The sequence below is a fragment of the Accipiter gentilis genome, chromosome 16, assembly GCF_929443795.1.
Source record: "Accipiter gentilis chromosome 16, bAccGen1.1, whole genome shotgun sequence".
Lineage (NCBI taxonomy): Eukaryota > Metazoa > Chordata > Aves > Accipitriformes > Accipitridae > Astur > Astur gentilis.
The window spans coordinates 30,395,147-30,412,402 of record NC_064895.1 but is presented as its reverse complement, the minus strand read 5'-3'; the positions used below and the strand labels follow the sequence as shown (position 1 = coordinate 30,412,402).

The 17,256-nt window shown below is 43.0% G+C and overlaps 1 protein-coding gene across 10 annotated transcripts in view; it reads right to left on the bottom strand.

Moving 5' to 3' along the window:
* Nucleotides 1-17,256, bottom strand: part of ASXL2 (ASXL transcriptional regulator 2) — a 137,179-nt gene that overhangs the window by 18,077 nt on the left and 101,846 nt on the right. For all 10 annotated transcript variants that reach the window (XR_007508281.1, XR_007508282.1, XR_007508278.1 and 7 more), the window contains 5 exons: nt 11,891-12,031; nt 10,265-10,428; nt 6,711-6,807; nt 3,028-3,133; nt 516-1,233 (listed from right to left, as the gene is read on the bottom strand). Coding sequence is in view for 3 of the 10 variants with exons in the window: in XM_049818375.1 (XP_049674332.1) it covers nt 516-1,233; nt 3,028-3,133; nt 6,711-6,807; nt 10,265-10,428; nt 11,891-12,031 (1,226 nt within the window). In the remaining 7 variants the exon portion in view is untranslated. The remainder of the gene's footprint in view (nt 1-515; nt 1,234-3,027; nt 3,134-6,710; nt 6,808-10,264; nt 10,429-11,890; nt 12,032-17,256) is intronic.

The following is a 17,256-nucleotide window of genomic DNA, read 5'->3' as shown; positions in this document are numbered from 1 at the left end:
TTTTTAAACACAGGTAAATAATTTAGTTTCTGGACTTGATATAATAGGAGGAAGCTGCTGATAGCATTCTCTCTGGACCCGTTACTGTACTGCTGGGGATACTCACACATCTGCAAAGTTCTCTGCAGTCCTGGGCTACAACTTGCTTTGTTATTACAGCCTCGCATTTCCACCACAGCTCTCCCCCATTTCCACCGTGAACTACAGTACTCCCTGTTATACTCAGTCTTGGGCTTTTGCACAATAGTTTGAGCTTCTGCCCAAGAGATCTTTTAACAGATGCACGTGTACGAGAGATACTTAACTGAAGTTACGTTGATTAGCCAGCCAGCAGATTCCCTTTAGCAAACAGCTCAGCTTTTATATTTTTGGATCAAATATCTCCATCGCTATAATAAGCAGGTAACGGTAACATAGTTTACATAACTAGAACTGGCAAAGTATTTCTGTGAGAGCCACCAGCTGAACTGACCCATGCAAAGCCACTTTGTGGATATGTCTTCATTTCTCTTTACCTTGAGTGGGGGTACCCGTGGCACCGGGGTCCCCGCTGCAGGAAAGGACTGTGGCTGGGTCCGAAATGCCTGGTGGTGCTGACAGTTCTCCATGACGCGTGGCTTTTTTTCAGGAGTGGTTACAGCTTCTTCATGACTCTCCGACTTCCTCTTATGGGCTTCAACACTGACTTCCATCTCTTCATTTACAGGGGACTTCTTTTCTGGTGTTTCTGGAGTCATCACTGGACTTTTCACATTCGCTACTACTTCACCTGCTTCAGGGCTCTTTGGTTTACTGGGGGCCAAAACTGAGGTACTGACAGTCTCTTTCACTAGCACTTCCTTTGATGCAGCGTGCTTTCTCTCTTCTTCGGGCTTTTGACTAGCGGCAGTTTGTGGTTTCTCTTGAATGGATTCTCCTTGGACTCTCTCTTTTATAGGGAGAGAATGGTCACTAGGTTTCACTGCACACCCATCCGGGGAAACCAAGGCCTCTGCAGGTTTGGCTGGTTTTGGCTGCATGTCCTCTCTTCTTTCCTCTCCTCCTTTTTTCATTGCCAGTGCTTCCTGGACTGCTTGTGCTTTAGACTCTAATGGAGAAGTAATCTCCTCTTTGTGTGGTGCCAGAGAGGCTGGCGTGCATTTTGGCTGTTCAGCTGTTGGATTTTCAGTCTCTGTCTCAGCAGAGCTGGTATTTGCTGTCAGTCTCTTGGACTCTTCAGGACTTAACCCAGAACTATCAATGAAAACAGAATTTTTATTTTATAAAACATTCTTGCAAAAAGCATACTCTCCCTTAGGAAAACTGAGAGGGGATTCTCTACATACCACACCCTAAATAAGTATGTGTCACACACCTCATTCTGTGCCATGATCTTTGAAAACCTTCAGTACTGTTAGTACTTCCACATGAAACAGAACATAATAGCAAAGTTTAAAAACAGCTAAATTAAATACATGGAACACAGGTTAGATCTAATCTTCTAACCAGATAAAAATTTTCCAGGCTGTGAACCAAAAGAATTTGGCAAACGGTAAACATTCCCTTTATTAACTACCACAGACCTATCTCTGCAGCATGCGAACAACCCCACACAGCTTGCATTCGACTGAAACTCATATGGTGATTATTTGATTATTTGCAGAAAGGGACACTAAACTCCTGAAAAGTGTCCCACCATTTTTTCCAGAGGAACACAGCTAGTGTCAGAACCACTGACATACCCTTAGCTTAGAACCGACGTCGCTGCCTTTCTCCATCACCAAAAATATTTCCCTGTATTATTAATCTGTCTTTATTTGTGAAAGAAATGAACAAGCTGGGAATCAGAGAGATGTCTGATTTAGGATCATCTTCATCCATCCCTCTTAACGAAATATCAAATTTGGTTTTTTTTGCCAAAACATGAATCCATAAAGTCTGATTAAGCCAGTCTGATGAATCTATGGTATTGATTTATACCAGGCAAGTTCTTAGGAGCTAGAGAGAACTGAAGTCCTGCTCTTGTGCATGTCACCTCCATGCTGTCCTGCTGTCCTCGGTCCCTCTAAAGCTTCAAAAATATGGCTGTCACCTTTTATCTTCCAGCACAGACCTCCATGGGTGATCACATCCTGGTTCTCAATGCTGGGAGAACTGGGTAACTTAGCTGAGTAAAGCTCTTTGCTAATGCCACTAGATCACTTGCATTCTCAACCTGGTGTATTCCTTTACTCAGTACTGCAGCCTGCCATATGTACATGCACACACACATCAGCCTCCTGCTCACCCATGAAACCCCAAACTATCAGACCATGGAATGACAGAAATAGGGCTTGCAATAATCCAAATACACTAGAGGGTTAACACGTCATAGATGAATGGGAGGAAACTGGCTGACAGTCCAAGGACAAGCATCAAAGCTAACTGTCAAGATGCAGGATAAGAAATTCCTTATTAGTTATTTATATGCGTCTGTTGTTTTTCAAGTTTCTTAGTATAGTTACTCACACAGAAACCTGTAATCCTCTTTATAGCCCAAAAGGATGGGAAAGTCTTAAAAGCAAAACAAAATGCAGAATAAAAGACTTGCAGACTTGGGAGTTTAACCAAATATGTGTCTGACTGAAGATGTGGGGAAATACACAAGATTTTATGTAGCAGGTGACTTACTGCAAAGGTTGAGTATGCTCAACCACCACATACCTGTGGATCTCCAGAATCCTGACACTACAAGAACCCTAAGAGGGGTATGCCTCAAAGTATCATAGTAAGGAGCAGGAAAAGTTAAGATGGAAAATCTAAAGGACATCCTCGCCTCAGGAAAACAGTACTATGCTGGTTAATGCATTAGAAATCATGACAGCAAACACATCACTTCTGACATAGATCACTCAGGCATTTTCTCAGTTCTGTGGCAGCTAAAGACCCTTTTCAGGTTTCAGGACTAATGAGAAATAATGTGTATTGATAGACAGCACACTACAAACGCAGCAACAGGTACACCTGGACAGACAATGCAGGATTAAAAACCACAGTTGAATATCTTACCTCTGACCATAGTAGCTCTCAAAAAAGTGTTCCTTCCACAGCTCAACCTTCTTTTCCTTTTCTATTTCTTGCCTTATTCTTAGCTGCATTTCTGGTGTAAACTCACCTGCAAAACACAGCAAAAGATATCTTAAAAAAGCTATGGGTAAAATTAATCAGGATAACCAGAGGAGCCTTCACGCTTGCAGGTGAGAGTGCCATCTCAGAAGTCCCCTACGGAGCTTGTGACACTGTAGCCCTGCCTGTGGTACTTCAGCATTTCTCCTGAGCTGTGAGGTGTTTCTCTGCTGCTTGCTCCTTGCTGTGGATGGGCAACAGCTTTACACCTCACAGTCACAACTCCTTTCCCTGTCAGTCTCTGCTCTGGCTGCCAATACATGCTTTATGTGAACTAGCACTTATTAAATGAATACAAATCTATACACAAATATATGTTGTGTGTATGCATGCACTATGTAACTGCCATTTTCTGAAGGATATGAAGATATTGCCTATGCACATGGCAAAGCAATGTGGCACCTTAAAATGACAGTCATGGATGGCTGCGCTGAAATACACATGCAAGACCATCAAAGACTTCTTGCCCAGCATAAATGACAGAAAGTATTTCTGGCAACAGATGCTATTCTGTCACAGGCAGGTGGGAAACAAAAAAAAAAACAAAACCAAAAACCCCTCACACATCTGAAGCACACATTTCACACATAACATATTGTGGTTTGTAAGAAATGTTTCCTAATGTCATGTCTGAACCCTCCCCGACAAAGCTTTGAGCCATTAAGGTTTGTAAGACCTTATGTTAATACTTTAGAGTTCATTAGGCAACAAGAAAGCTTGTTTTTCTGACACAACTGCAGTGCTTTGATGATAGACATGTGACCCTGAGCCTCGAGACTTCACTCCTTCTCAAGGTTTATCTAGTTCACACGCCATTTTGTATGTGCTTTTTAGCACTGGAGGAAACAGTTACTAGAATCAGATCTTTTCCAACATTGCAGTTAGCAAAGAGAGGGGAATCTTTAAAGAGATTATCAGAAATTGGATATTTTCATCACTGCACAGTTTCTCAACAATTTTTCCCATTAAATAAGGGGATCATAAGAAATTCTTGCTGAGTTTGTTCTCTGTGCAGTTCTCAAAATATGTCCAAAGGAAATTAAGAGTGTGTCCCTTTCTAGTACACTCCTGTTTGTCAGTATGAAATCAGGACAGTCATCTTTCCATTGCAGCAAGTACAGAGGACCCAAAACAGAAATTCTGGTACATTGACCTCCTTTTCTATTTTTGTATAAACTTGGTCAGGTAAATAAATATAGAAAGTCTGTTGCATCGAAAACAGTGGAACACCTGCCTTCACTTAGAGTAACTTAGCAACAGGGTACAACATTCATTCATTTGAAACACTCTCTGTTGTAGCAGTGAATTCTTGGATTTTCACTGCTGTGGTTATGACACCTTTGTCTCCCAGCTGGGAGATTGCAACTAAAAGCATACGCCTGCATCAGCCTAGGCATGCACTGAGTGCAAAGCCCAGTGAAAAACTTCGTGGCAGCTTGCAGTCAAGTGGAAGTAACTTTACTTATGAATGTCTACCTGAAGGTCGATAGGGACCTTGGGAGGTCTCTTAAGTCCAACCTCCTGCTCAAAGCAGGAGCAGCTTGGCCTCCACCAGGTTGCTCAGGCCTCTAGTCAGTTGGGTCTTGAACACCTCCAAAGTTGGAGATGACACAACCCCTCTGGGCCCCTGCTCCACTGCTGGACTGTCCTCGCAGGGAAAAAGCTTCTCCTTATGTCCCATCTGACTCACGCCTGTTTTTTCTCATCCCCCTGCCACGCACCACTGCGACAAGCCCGGCTCCATCTTCCTGATGGCCTCCCTGTAGGTAGCAGGGGGCTGCTACCAGGTCACACCTCCCCAGCCTGTATCGCTGCCGGGGGCTCTTCCTTCCCAGGGGCAGGATCCTGCACATCTCCAGCCTCTCAGTCCCACCTGATGGCAGCCCTGCCCTCGAGCACATTGACTGGTTCCCCCCATTTTGGTGTCCGCTGCAAACTCCCCCAGGGTCGTTGATAAAGATGGCAAATAGGACCAGTGCCTGGACAGACCCCAGCGGCCTCCACTTGTCACCAGCCTCCAGGTGTGAACTGTGACTCCAAGCTTGACCATCTAACCAGCTACTCACCCATCTGGTTGTCCACCCATCTAGACCCTAGTGTCCCAACGTGGATACAAAAGTATTGTGGGAGACACTTATCAAAAGCTTTGCTTAAGTTGAAGTAAATGATGCCCACTGCTCTCCCTTTGTTCACAAATTCAGTCATTTTTAATGCAGTGAAGCTATTCAGACATGCTTTACCCTTGGTAAACCATGCTGACTCTTTCCAATCACCTTCTGCACATGCCCAGACATGTGCTCCAAGAGGGCTTGCTCCATGACTTTCCCAATGATGACACTGAGGCTGTCCAGGCCTGCCTATGTTAAATAATACTGTGGGTGACCCCAAACAGCATTGTTATGACTCATCAGTACCTTGAAGAGTAGCTGAAGAAAGCCTACAGGACTGCTCTTGGCATCACACTTTGATACCTGAGCAGAGATACAGTGTTCAGCAAGAATGGCAGTGGAGATCTCCAGACTTCACCCTCATAGTTGCAAGCTTTACCATTGTAGCAGTTCTACAACAGTTTTACTCTGGTGAGAAAATCTTTGTGTAAACATAGCTGCACCCTCTAGACATGTAGACATGAATGGACAAAAGGTCTTCTAAGAAGCATGAAAGGGAAAACACTAAATGATAGTGGCTAAAACTGGGGGTGGTTTTAACAAACAGATTAGACAGCTGAGTTCTATGCCTTCCTGTTTACTGGCATAGATACACCTGGAATCTACAAAATGAGAAGGGTTAATTCACACAGAATCAGATACATTTTCTATGGAAAAGCCTCTTTAGAGTCAATCATCTGGGCATGAGTAAATCATATTCCCTTCTTCTGAAAGTGATTCATGATTGGTGCTGTAGTCTTTATAAAAACTCTGGTGACAGGCTGTGTGGTTCAGTTCTGTAGAGGAAACGGTCCCTGCCCACAATGAGTGAGCACACTTCTGGTGATGTGATTTGATCAAATCACAGAATTAAGCACCCCTAAGTTCAAGTTGCAAACGACTGTTGAAGGTGCAGGAGTCCTATAGATTAGTAAACGGCTGACTTTATGTTATATAAAAAATTATGGCTCAAAGGACTGACCATACCAGCTGTGGCTAGATGACTTCACTGACAACAAAGTGCATTAATCTGGGAATATAATTCACCTTTCTCTACTGAGCTTCACAGTGGGCTGTATGTAGCTACTACAACTTGAGAATAACACAGGTCTACTGTCATTTCAACAAGATTTTAAACACATTTTTCCTTCTTTTCTCATCTCTTCCAGACACTTGCTCAGTTTGCCACATGTTAAGTTCAAAAGAAAACTCCTTACTGCAGCCCTCTCTATGACCTTGAGATTACATAGTTCTAGGCTTGCATTTGCTCTCACAGGCTGCATTGACTACAGCTGTCTTTACCTACTAAATCATTCCAGTGCTTCAACTTCTCCGTAAAATATCTTTTACACATTCCCCAAAACATTCACTAGTGGAAAGTCTTCTAGCATTTTGCTTCATTGTTTGGGGAAGTTTTACCTTCTGACAACCTCTCCTTCCAGCCTTGGGCAGCTGAAGTGAAGAACTCATTGTTGAGCGCAGATCCACTCAGCTTCATCAAACCATCTGCCCCAACCTGGAATACATGACAAAGCAAATAGTATTAACTAGCTGGAAAGACAAATGTCACATGTTGTCACAGGGGATCCGAAAACAGAGCAAGAGTCCCAACATAGCCACAAATCTCACTGGAGTCTGCCTTTACCTCACTCAGAAGAAAATAAACAGCCTTCTTAAGGCTGTGCTTAGACAAGTCTGAGATCTAGGAGGCTGTGGTAAGTTTTCCTCGTCCTTGCTTCAGCCCAATCCTCTATAATCCTGCTGCTGCACAAACATACATGAGCAGCAGATGGTACAGGTGGCAAGGAGAAGCACATAGAAACAGAACAGCACAGCCTCTGAGAAGCTTCTTCAGATGCCCTTTCCTCTGCAAAATGAATGCATGGCATCGCCTGAAGTACCATCCAAAGCAATAGCTCTGCTGTCATCTGGTGAATGTAAAGTGCATAAAGGAAAATTAAGGACATAAAAGGTATCATATAAAAGTAACTTTGAAATTTATATAATCATAACCATGGATGCTTCAGGAAAAACAGGGACAAATGAAGCTTAAAACCCATTCCATCTCTGAAATACAGGGAACCAAATAGGGCAGTCATGCTATAGAGTAGGACATAAATGAGAAAGCATGAGGCTAAGACTGGAACGTAGCATGGTGGGAAATTATAACCAGGGTAAAACAACATATATGAGGTTTGCTTTTGCTCTTTATCCCACAGAAGTAAATGTGGAATTTCTCTACCAGAAATACAAAAATACAAGTATCATTCAGGAAGTAGGCAAAACTGGTATGCTTCCATTTCTTGCATAAATAATAAATCAGAACAAATAAGCAAAATCCAACTGTCCAAATGTAGGTTATGTCTGATTACACTGGGAGATCTGTGCAGCAAACATTCAATGGTGCAGGATTTGATAAAGAGAAACACTGCTCTTCCTGAGGCAATATTTGTGATGCAGGTAATTAAAATGATGGAAGTGACCTAATAGAAGGTTTTGTAGATAAGATTTCATTAGAGATTTTTAAGTTAGGAGCAGCCATTATAGGGATTTACAAAAGCAGAGATTTATTTTCTAGTCCAAATCTCTGTTGATTGACTACAGGGAGCAGAATTCACAAGAATATCCCCTACTGCGCATATGGTGTTGCCTGTTCCTTGTATTGGAGGACAGACAACTAGCGCAGGGCTGGCTGGGTTGTGCCTCAAAGTGCCCACTATCTCTTCTACAGAAGCACCAGCTGTAATAGCTCAGACTGAGTCACTGCCAAGCAAAACAAAACAGATAGTGACCTTTCACAACTGGCATGTCCAACGCCTTCACCTCTTCTCCTTTTTACTACAGCAAAGTCTGACATTTTATAAAGCACACATCACCACTTTGACATGGTGGGCTGCTCTAGGAGATCTACTACAGTGAAATGTAGAATTTGTCCTCTCAGGAGCCAAGCAATATTATTTAGTCAGTCAAAAATTTGTTCTCAGTCAAATTCTAATTCAATTTAAGAACAATTAAACTTAAAAGTCAGGACAGAAATGTCTTACCATCTGCTGTGAGGTTCTTGCCAGAAAACTCCAGCTGCAAACTCCATCACATCATATTTTGACACATACCTAATTATTACAAAGGCCACAGGACTTATAAAACAATTCCTTCAAATATTTATTGGATCAACCTTGGACTAACAAGTCCCCGATGAACGGTGATTGAAGATTAGAATTCATGAGACAACATTAAGTGTTAGAACTCCTCCTAACTCCAAATTAACACTATCTGTTCAGCAACAAACCCTCCGTAAAGCAGACCATAGTGCAGCTGCCAGACCTGTACGCATTATTAACATTCTGTGAGAACTGAAAGAGCAGCACAGCTGTGAAGATGGATATAACTTCGCTAACCACGGATGTCTGTGCTGTCGGTGTCTAAGCTGGTGTCCCTTCACAGTTTATAGTGATCAAGTCAACTGAGTGTATGGAGGTGGGGACTCAGCTCATCTCGTCCTGAAGCAGACACCTGTATTTGGTCACAGGCTCTTGATTGTACCAAACAGATTTCCACGTTCTATAAAAAGAGCCCCGAGTAACTAGCTGAGACATAGGCTCCTGGGAGGTGACTGAGGTATGTAAACACAGGCATCTAGTACTAATCTGAACAGCACACAGAAAAGTATCTTCAAGGCACCTGCAGATCTGAGACAGGACATACAGAAGATTTCCATCTGGAGTGGCATCTTGAAGCCAGCTTTGATATCTAAAGAACATTTCAAATGGCTCTAGGCACATATGTTACGGCATCTGAATTAACACCTCTACAACTGAAGTGGAAGCATAGTGCAGAATCCCACTCTGCTCTGAAGCTCCCAGCCAGTTGGGGTAGGAATGCTGAAGACAAACATAACATATGAACAGGGTAAAAGGAAGGAAGCATCCGCGTTCTACCTACTACTTTTCTGGTAGTGAGCATAAACAGATTGAACTTCACTTCCTCAACTCATTGTTTTTTCCTCCTTTTACATGTAAGCGCAACATCAGTTCTTTTCTCGTCTCTTAGTGTAATCCCTGCCTTCCACAAGCTGCTGAAGAAAGCTGCTATCATGTTGATATTGCTTCAGGAAGTTTTTTTTATGTACCCCTTCAGATGAAATTCATCAGATCCAGCTGAGTTGAAATAACTGTTTTATCAAAAGATTCTCTTAGCTGTTCTTTCAATACTGAAGGCTGAGTTCTTGTCCCCTTGTCCCTCATGTTAATTGCTCCAGCTATCACCAACTCTTTAGTGAAGAGCTCAGTGAAAACCTTCACCATTTCTTCTGTGCCACTCCCAGAGCAAATGAACCCATTCCTCCCCACTGAGTACTTTTCTGCTTTTCCAAATTCCTCTCTTCACACACAAAGAGGTCTTAGACAAGACAATCCACAAAAATAAACTGCCTTCAAGGCTGACCTGCACCACATGCTTGGTACCTTTAATCTAGTGTGTGTTTCAGGTCAGGACACAAGTTCTCTGGAGCAGGTCAGGTCTACTCTGCAATCTGGACAGCATAAGTATGCAACAGAAAACTCATTCAGTTTTCACTTTACCAAATTCAGAATTTGACAGCAGTGACACGAGGTCATGAGAAATGAGAATGGTGGAACTAAATGGCTGCATCTGTTTAACTCCTGGCCCTCTTCAAGTCCAATGTAACAGAAAAATTGCTCTCGCTGTAGCTGGGAACAAACATGGAGTTGATTAATGAGAATTAAGCCACTGGTTTATCAAACCGGAACTCCTTTTTCTTTCTGGTAGCAACAAATACCCAAGCAAATCACTGAAGAATTTTCCAATTTTTTTTATGTTGTGCACAGAAGAAAAAGTCTACCCCATTGGACATAAACACCATATTTGGATGCCTAGTCTGCGCTACTTCTGGAGCTGCTCCCTACTGACACCTAAGAGCCTAGTTTCTCTCCACAACAGAACCCACGACATACCTGCCTGTCCACCTCCGGCAGCAGCAGCAGCAGGCGCTGCTGGCATTCTGTAGGCAGAACGGAGAATGTATGCTTGTTGATCAGTGCCCGCAGGTTTGTGTTCACAAGGATGGAGTCGGGAGTTTCCACATCAATTTCAGCACACTTTGTTCTCTTCAGCTGCCCTGCAGTGAACCACAAAGATGTAAGTAACATCTTACCTAAGAGAGGATTAAAGCCTCCTTTGGAGTTGACTGTACCTGAGATTTTCAAAATGCCACCTTAGTAATCCATTTCAAACCTTGACTTGAAGTATACATTTTACCTTTGCACATACAGTTAAAAACAAAATGTAGGAGGTCCTTTCCAGCACAGAAAAATTTCCATACCTACTATATTGTAGCCTGTGTCAGGTCACCTATCTTTTGTAGGAATCCTGGCTATCTGGGGACTGGTAAGGAGTCTTTTTGGGGGGGCTTCTAGAACTGCTTTTAGCCCCATCAATGTTCTATTTTAAGCATCTAGTTAAGGTCAGTTTGTTCCTCAGCATTTTTTCTTGGACTTTCCTACTTTGTTCTCAGCAAAAGCATTTCAGAAAAATTCATCAGCTCATTGTGCTTGTGTAGAAACCACAACACTAGACAAAGCCATAAAAATGAGTAACTATTCTCTTTCCTTGTCTGTGTTTGAAAGCCAGCAAGTCCAGCATTAACCCTTATGCTACAGCCAGCTTCATGGATGTGCTGCAAATTCAGAGAAGAATAATGAACAAAGTATTTGTACTGTGTACTCTTATTTTCTTTGGATGCATCCACTGTCCATTACTGGCAAAATACCATGTGTTTTGAAGCTTAAATTAAAAGTGCATTATTAGCAAAATGGGTAATATTAAGACAGAACCTGCTCCCCCTGACTTCAGGGATGACAACAATTATTCTTAAGGTAACAGTACCTAACAAAAATAAATGCCATGGAGGCTCATTTCATTAGGGGAAGTTTGCTCTATTAGAAGTCATTCAGAAAACGGCTCTGCAGTTTTATAATCTACTTAAACAGCAGAATTTCCTAATTACAGTGGACAAATTAAACACACCCTGTAAACTGCCTATTTTCACCACTGATAAAGGAAATCTAGGATGATTAGCATCAATAGAGACCTCAGCATATCCTTAAGTTCACTGAGGTCAATTCCATCATTGGTATATGTAAAATAAACCACAAAAGGTCAGGAGGGCTGAGAAAGACCTAACTTCAAAAAATGGGAAGGAAGCCAAATAACAGTGGGGTCTGAAGTATAAAGATCTGGGAAGGAATTTCTTTTTTCTTTTTAATGTTATCAAAGTGTCTTAAGTACATTAAAAAGGCTGCTAAATAATGTAACTCCTTTTTTGCTTGTCAAACAGCAAGCTGCAAATCCACAGGTAGAAACCCCTGATGATAAGAAATGAGAAAAGGCTTATTTGCATATGTAAGGTTTGAATTATTTATCCTAATTCACACAGCATACTAGCAGTACCTTCCAGAGTTGTCCAGAAGTCACTTTAGCAATGGAATTAATTACACATATTTATTCAATTTTGCTATTTAGGCTTTTGTTCTGTCATCAGAGCAACCAAATCTCTGTAAGCAGAAAAATAAATATCTTACTTGCATGGAGCCTGTCAGATCTCTGGAATGGTTTCTTCCCCAGCCCTGGCAAGGAGTTATCAAGCTTAACAGAGGGAGAAGAACTGGAGGTGGAGTTCTGAGGACTGCTTGACTGTCCATCTGACTGCTTTCCTTCCCAAGCTGCACAGGAAATGGAAACATTTAAACACAGGGATGTACAAAGAAATATTACAGGAGACATCTGTTTGGATTGAAATAAATGTTCTTTAACATGCACACCCTGATCCCAGCAGCTCTGGGACAAGCACTTCTAGGATACTTATGTTCCTTTGTTCTTGTAGCACACAAAACCCCTTTGTAGCTACCAGACCACCACAAAATAAAGGGATGGACAGCCATTTCATTTATGGTTGGAATCTATTTCCCAGTTAGTCCCATCTTATTTCACATCTATATCCAATCCAGTAATGATCTTGTTAAAACTTCGTTTCAGAGGCAGCTTTAGTTTCTGTTAGAGTGCACTGTCAGGAAAAATCTCTTCATACTTTATGTGTACTTTCTAAAGTTTAACCTACTATCGTAGCTTTTGTTCTTTTAGACTACCCTCAGTAATCCCTCCTCCTCTTTCAAATACTCAAGAGATATTTTCATGTCCTCCTCCAAAGTCACCACTTAGCCAAACTGGACAGATTTCACCACGATGATTTCTCCCTACAAATCAGTCCCACCCACATTCTCTTTTGTAAAACAGTACTTTTTCTGCCAGTGGGAAGAGCTTCTTCCCTAGATTCTCCCTGCCTTCCTTTCCCTCCTCTTCCTAAGTGAGATGAATTAAGAACATGAGCTGGTCCTCCCTCTGGTCTCTTTAGGTTTATGTGTAATAGCAGGTACTTACTCAAGTATGGAAAGGTGCTGAAGCCCCATACCTTTAAAGAGAAACACCACAATACACGTCATGAAGTCACAAACTAAAGAATGCTGGCTCTGATTAAGGACTTCTAATAATTAATTCCTTCACCCAGTCTGTGTCAGCTTTGTTCCCCATCTGCCTCTCTTACTCTCCTCTCTGCCTGGTTCCTTTCCTCTTCCTTCTCTTCCTTACACTAGCTGTTCCAGTTCTGACTAAAGGCATCCCTGAAATTGTGGAATCAGTGTGTTGCCTTCTGCCAGAATATTGTTCACTCTCCACTTGGATGTTTAATTTGCTTCTCCATCTCATTCTGTCCCACTGTCCTGGCTGTGAGCTATTTCTAGATACTATCACGCGGATAGGAGGGGAAAAAACAACTCCATGGATGCTGATGAAAAACATAACAAATGCTACTCATGTTGCAGCAACACTCAAAGGCTTTTACAGTAATCAACGTTCAGTCTAACTGGGGGCTGCGTAAACACACACTGTTCCTACTCTGAATCAGTCAATTAAGGTGATGGCAAAAGCTGAGGAATATGGCTTTCCTGAGACCACATGTGAAATGAGTTTGATCCTTAACTTCTTTCTGTCCCTCAAAATCTTTAAGGTAGGAAAACTCACATGGCTGGATGCTGGCTTGGATAGGTACCAACTCTTCAGGAAAGGCAGGCAAGGAAGATCAGTCAAGGTTGTCTTGACTACCTATACAAGCCCGTAGGACAACAAGAGTTGAATCCAAGGGTCCTGGGGGAGCCCACCAGTGTCCCTGCAAGGCGTCTCTCTACCATCTTTGAAAAGAAATGAAGATGGCGGGAGATTCCCCACAACTAAGACAAGCAAATGTTGCACCCACCTTCAAAAAGGGCCAAACAGGCAACCTGAGAACAGACAGACTGGTTAGCCTCACTTTTCTCCCTGAGGAAATCATGAAGTGACTCCTCCTGGAGCACATTTCTGGGCACACAAAGGAGATAATGATGACTGGAAGCAGTCAGCATGGACTTACCATGGATAAATCATGGTAAATCACCAGCCTGTTGGCCTTCTGTGATCAAATTACTGGATTTGTGGACGAGGGAAGAGAGGTGGATGCCATTTACCTTGACTTTAGCAAGGCATTTGACATTGTGTCCCACAATACTGTATGCGAGTTGGGACATTAGGGTGTGGATGGGTGGACAGCCAGATGGGTAAGCAGCGGGTGAGGTGGCCAGGATTGGAGGATCATGCTCCATACTCTGCCTGGAGGCTGGCAACAAGTGAGTGCCTCAGAGCACCGGTCCTGGTTTACATTTTTATTTGGGGGAGGCTATGGAACACTTGCTTAAGTTTGCAGGTAATGAAAAATCTGCGGGGACCAGTCAATATGCTCAAGGGCAGAGCTGCCACCCGCAGGACCGAGCCAGGCTGGAGGAAGGGGCCAGCAGGGACTCTCTACACAAAGGCAAATTCCTGCCCCTGGGAAGGAAGAGCCCCCGGCAGTGATACAGGCTGGGGGCAGCTCTGCTGGAGGGGACACGAGGCTCCGGGCAGACACAAGCTGAACGTGTGCCCCAGCACCACAGGCCAACAGCATCCTGAGCTGTAGGACCACAAGACCACAGACAGCAGATCAAGGGAAGTGATCATCCCTCTCTACTCAGCGCTCGTTAGAGCACTCTGTGATTCTGTGTCCTGTCCCAGGGCCTCTAATACAAGGATGACATCAAAAACCAGGAGCGAGCTCAGCTGAGGAACATCAAGCTGCTCAGGGGACTGCAGTGCTTGTCCTGTGAGGAGAGGCTGAGGGACCCGGGGCTTGTTTGGGCTGCAGAAGAAAAAAGGTTGAGGGACACCCAGTAGTCACCACCCTGTTCCTACCAGGAGGCCTTCAGGAAGATGGAACCAGGCTTGTCACAGTGGTGCATGGCAGGGGGACGAGAAAACACAGGCAAGTCAGCCAGGATATAAGGAAAAAAATTTACCCCTGTGAGGACAGTCTGCAATGGAGCAGGGACCCGGAGGGGTTGTGCCTCCTCCACCCTTGTAGGTTTTCAAGACCCAACTGACAAGAGACCTCCCAAGGTCCCTGCCAACATGAATGGTCCTGTGATTCTAACATATTTTCAGAGTAGTACTAGAAAGGTTGGATAAGTTGACACACAGAATGTACGATAGCTTGCAACCATAATGTAGCAGCAAAACATGGGAAAGTCAAGAGAGGAAAAAAAACCAGTAACAAAAATTAGATAGAGATGCTGGAAGAAAATAGTTCACCCATGATTAAAGTGGATGTGGTAATAGTTTGGGAAATGTGAAACCAAAATAAGGAGAGAAACTTAATATGCTGTGACCTCCTGCCCCAGAGGCCTGACATGCAGTGCCTGGGAAGGGCCAGACAGCAGACCTCCAGCAGCTGGATCCTGGCCATACTCAGGAAAGGCAAAAGCCTCATTAGAATCACAAAAAATAAAGACACCAAACAATACTTAAAGTACTCTAAGAAACATGAGTTTGGATTATGTACTCCATTAGTCTGTTTTAATAATTACCCTATGGTAGCTAAGAATCTTACAAAATAGCCTACCTGTTTCAGTCCCTCTTAGGTCTCCCCTGCTCCTACTTCCCTAAGTGAAGGTGCAATTCCTTCTGGGGCAGGGAACTCAGGAGATGGGGTCCTCCAGGAACGATATCTGCCTATTGTGCTAATGAACCATTCAGGTTTAATCCTAGTTAGCAGAGAAATTCCAAAAGGCTTTTAAACTATCATTTTATGCTAAAGATTTCATACACCTGGCACTGCATTTTCTTAATACCGTTATGGGAAATGTGTAATTTTCTACTGGATTAATTTTGGCTTCCTTCTCAGACTACACCAGCCTAGGTGTAAAGGGCACAAGCACAGCTTAGGACTGAATTTCAAACAAGCAAAATATTAACCTTTTTCCCCTTAACATTTTTGAAAGGGTCTGAACCACAAAGCTGCCTGGGAACAACAGGCAAACTCATCAACTGTTAAATACTTACTCTGCTATTAAATGATGCATGCAGTACAGCTGATAAATATGCCTCTTCCTTTCAATTGGATATATGGCGCATAGCCGCAACCTTGCATATGCCTGAACAGATGTTACAAGAAACATTCCAGCAGTATATAACCAGCAAGCCAGGACAGATTGGTCTAGTTTTGGTTTGGATTTGTTTAGAGCTATTTGGAAAGGGAAAATAAACAAACACACTAAAACATAGAAAGACTTTTATACTAAAGAAAACCAGCATGAGATGAGGAAACATCTCCAATTATGTAAAAGGCGGTAGCGAGAAGAAATCAAATAACCTGCACTCTGTGACCATGGTGGACAGGACAGGAAATCTTGGGTTTAAACCCAAGGAAGCAAGAAAAGATTCTGATTAGAGGTTAAGAAAGACATTTTAAGGCTAAAGTTAACAAAGCAGGAAGGGCAAGACTTGCTGGGAGTTTTTGGTCTTTGCATCTATGGCATCTCAGAACAGACTGCAGAAAACATCCATCAGGAATGCGTCATAGATCCTGCCCTGAGGAAAGGATGTGGACTAGATGCGGTCTCAAGGATACTCCTAGGCCTAGTTTCTGATGGCTCTATGAAATTTCTTAACCTGACCAGTCAATTTCAGCTAAACATTCAAGTAATTACATCAAAAACTTGCAAGGGCAAACTGTTTTTCATGCTAATATTGTCCTACTGCTGTTGTATAATGCTCTCCAGCTACTTCTACACCAGTAAACAGAACGGTGACATTGGCCATTCCCCTGGCCCCAAGAACAACTGGCACAAACCGGCTGTATTCACATCCTTACACTTTCTGTCTCCTACAGGCGGGACTGGCCATGTTCAAAGTGCCTGCAGGGAATAATATTTGGCCTGTGCTGAACACCAAGCCATGCCAAGGACTGCCTAGGAGACTGCTAGCTTGTCCTGAGCCAAGCTACATCAGGGAATTTAGCAGAATGGATTGACTGAGTTCCAGTTCTTGTGCCCAGTACTTTGGCAACGATTAACTCGGCAGCTGAGATGCAGCTTCTCCCCCTCCACATGCAGTTGTTTCTTGTTCTAAGCACAGGTTTGTTGGCTAAAGGACTGACTGGAAGGGGAATGACTTTGGGGACTGGAATCAGGTAAACAGATGCTGTAAGGATAATGAAGGTATGGTTCTGTAAGGTAACGGTTTGGTATCGCCCATGTTATCAGGCTTTACCAAGAAGTCATTTTTAAGATGACTGAAAATAGCTTAGGATTAGAGATGTAATTTTGTTGTGATCCAACTGCTTTCTCTCTCTTTTTTTTGGGCAAGCTTCATGACTGTCAGTCTCAGCCACCCCATCCGTGAGAGAACACCTGAATAAAGTCTTTCAGAGTGAGCGTTCTTGCTGCGTCGTCCTCAACAGTTACATTTTCATGATCATCACCCTTCTGAGATGTCAAGTAAAGTCAAGTAAATCAAGGGTGAAGGATATTGGGGGGGGGAAGGGGAG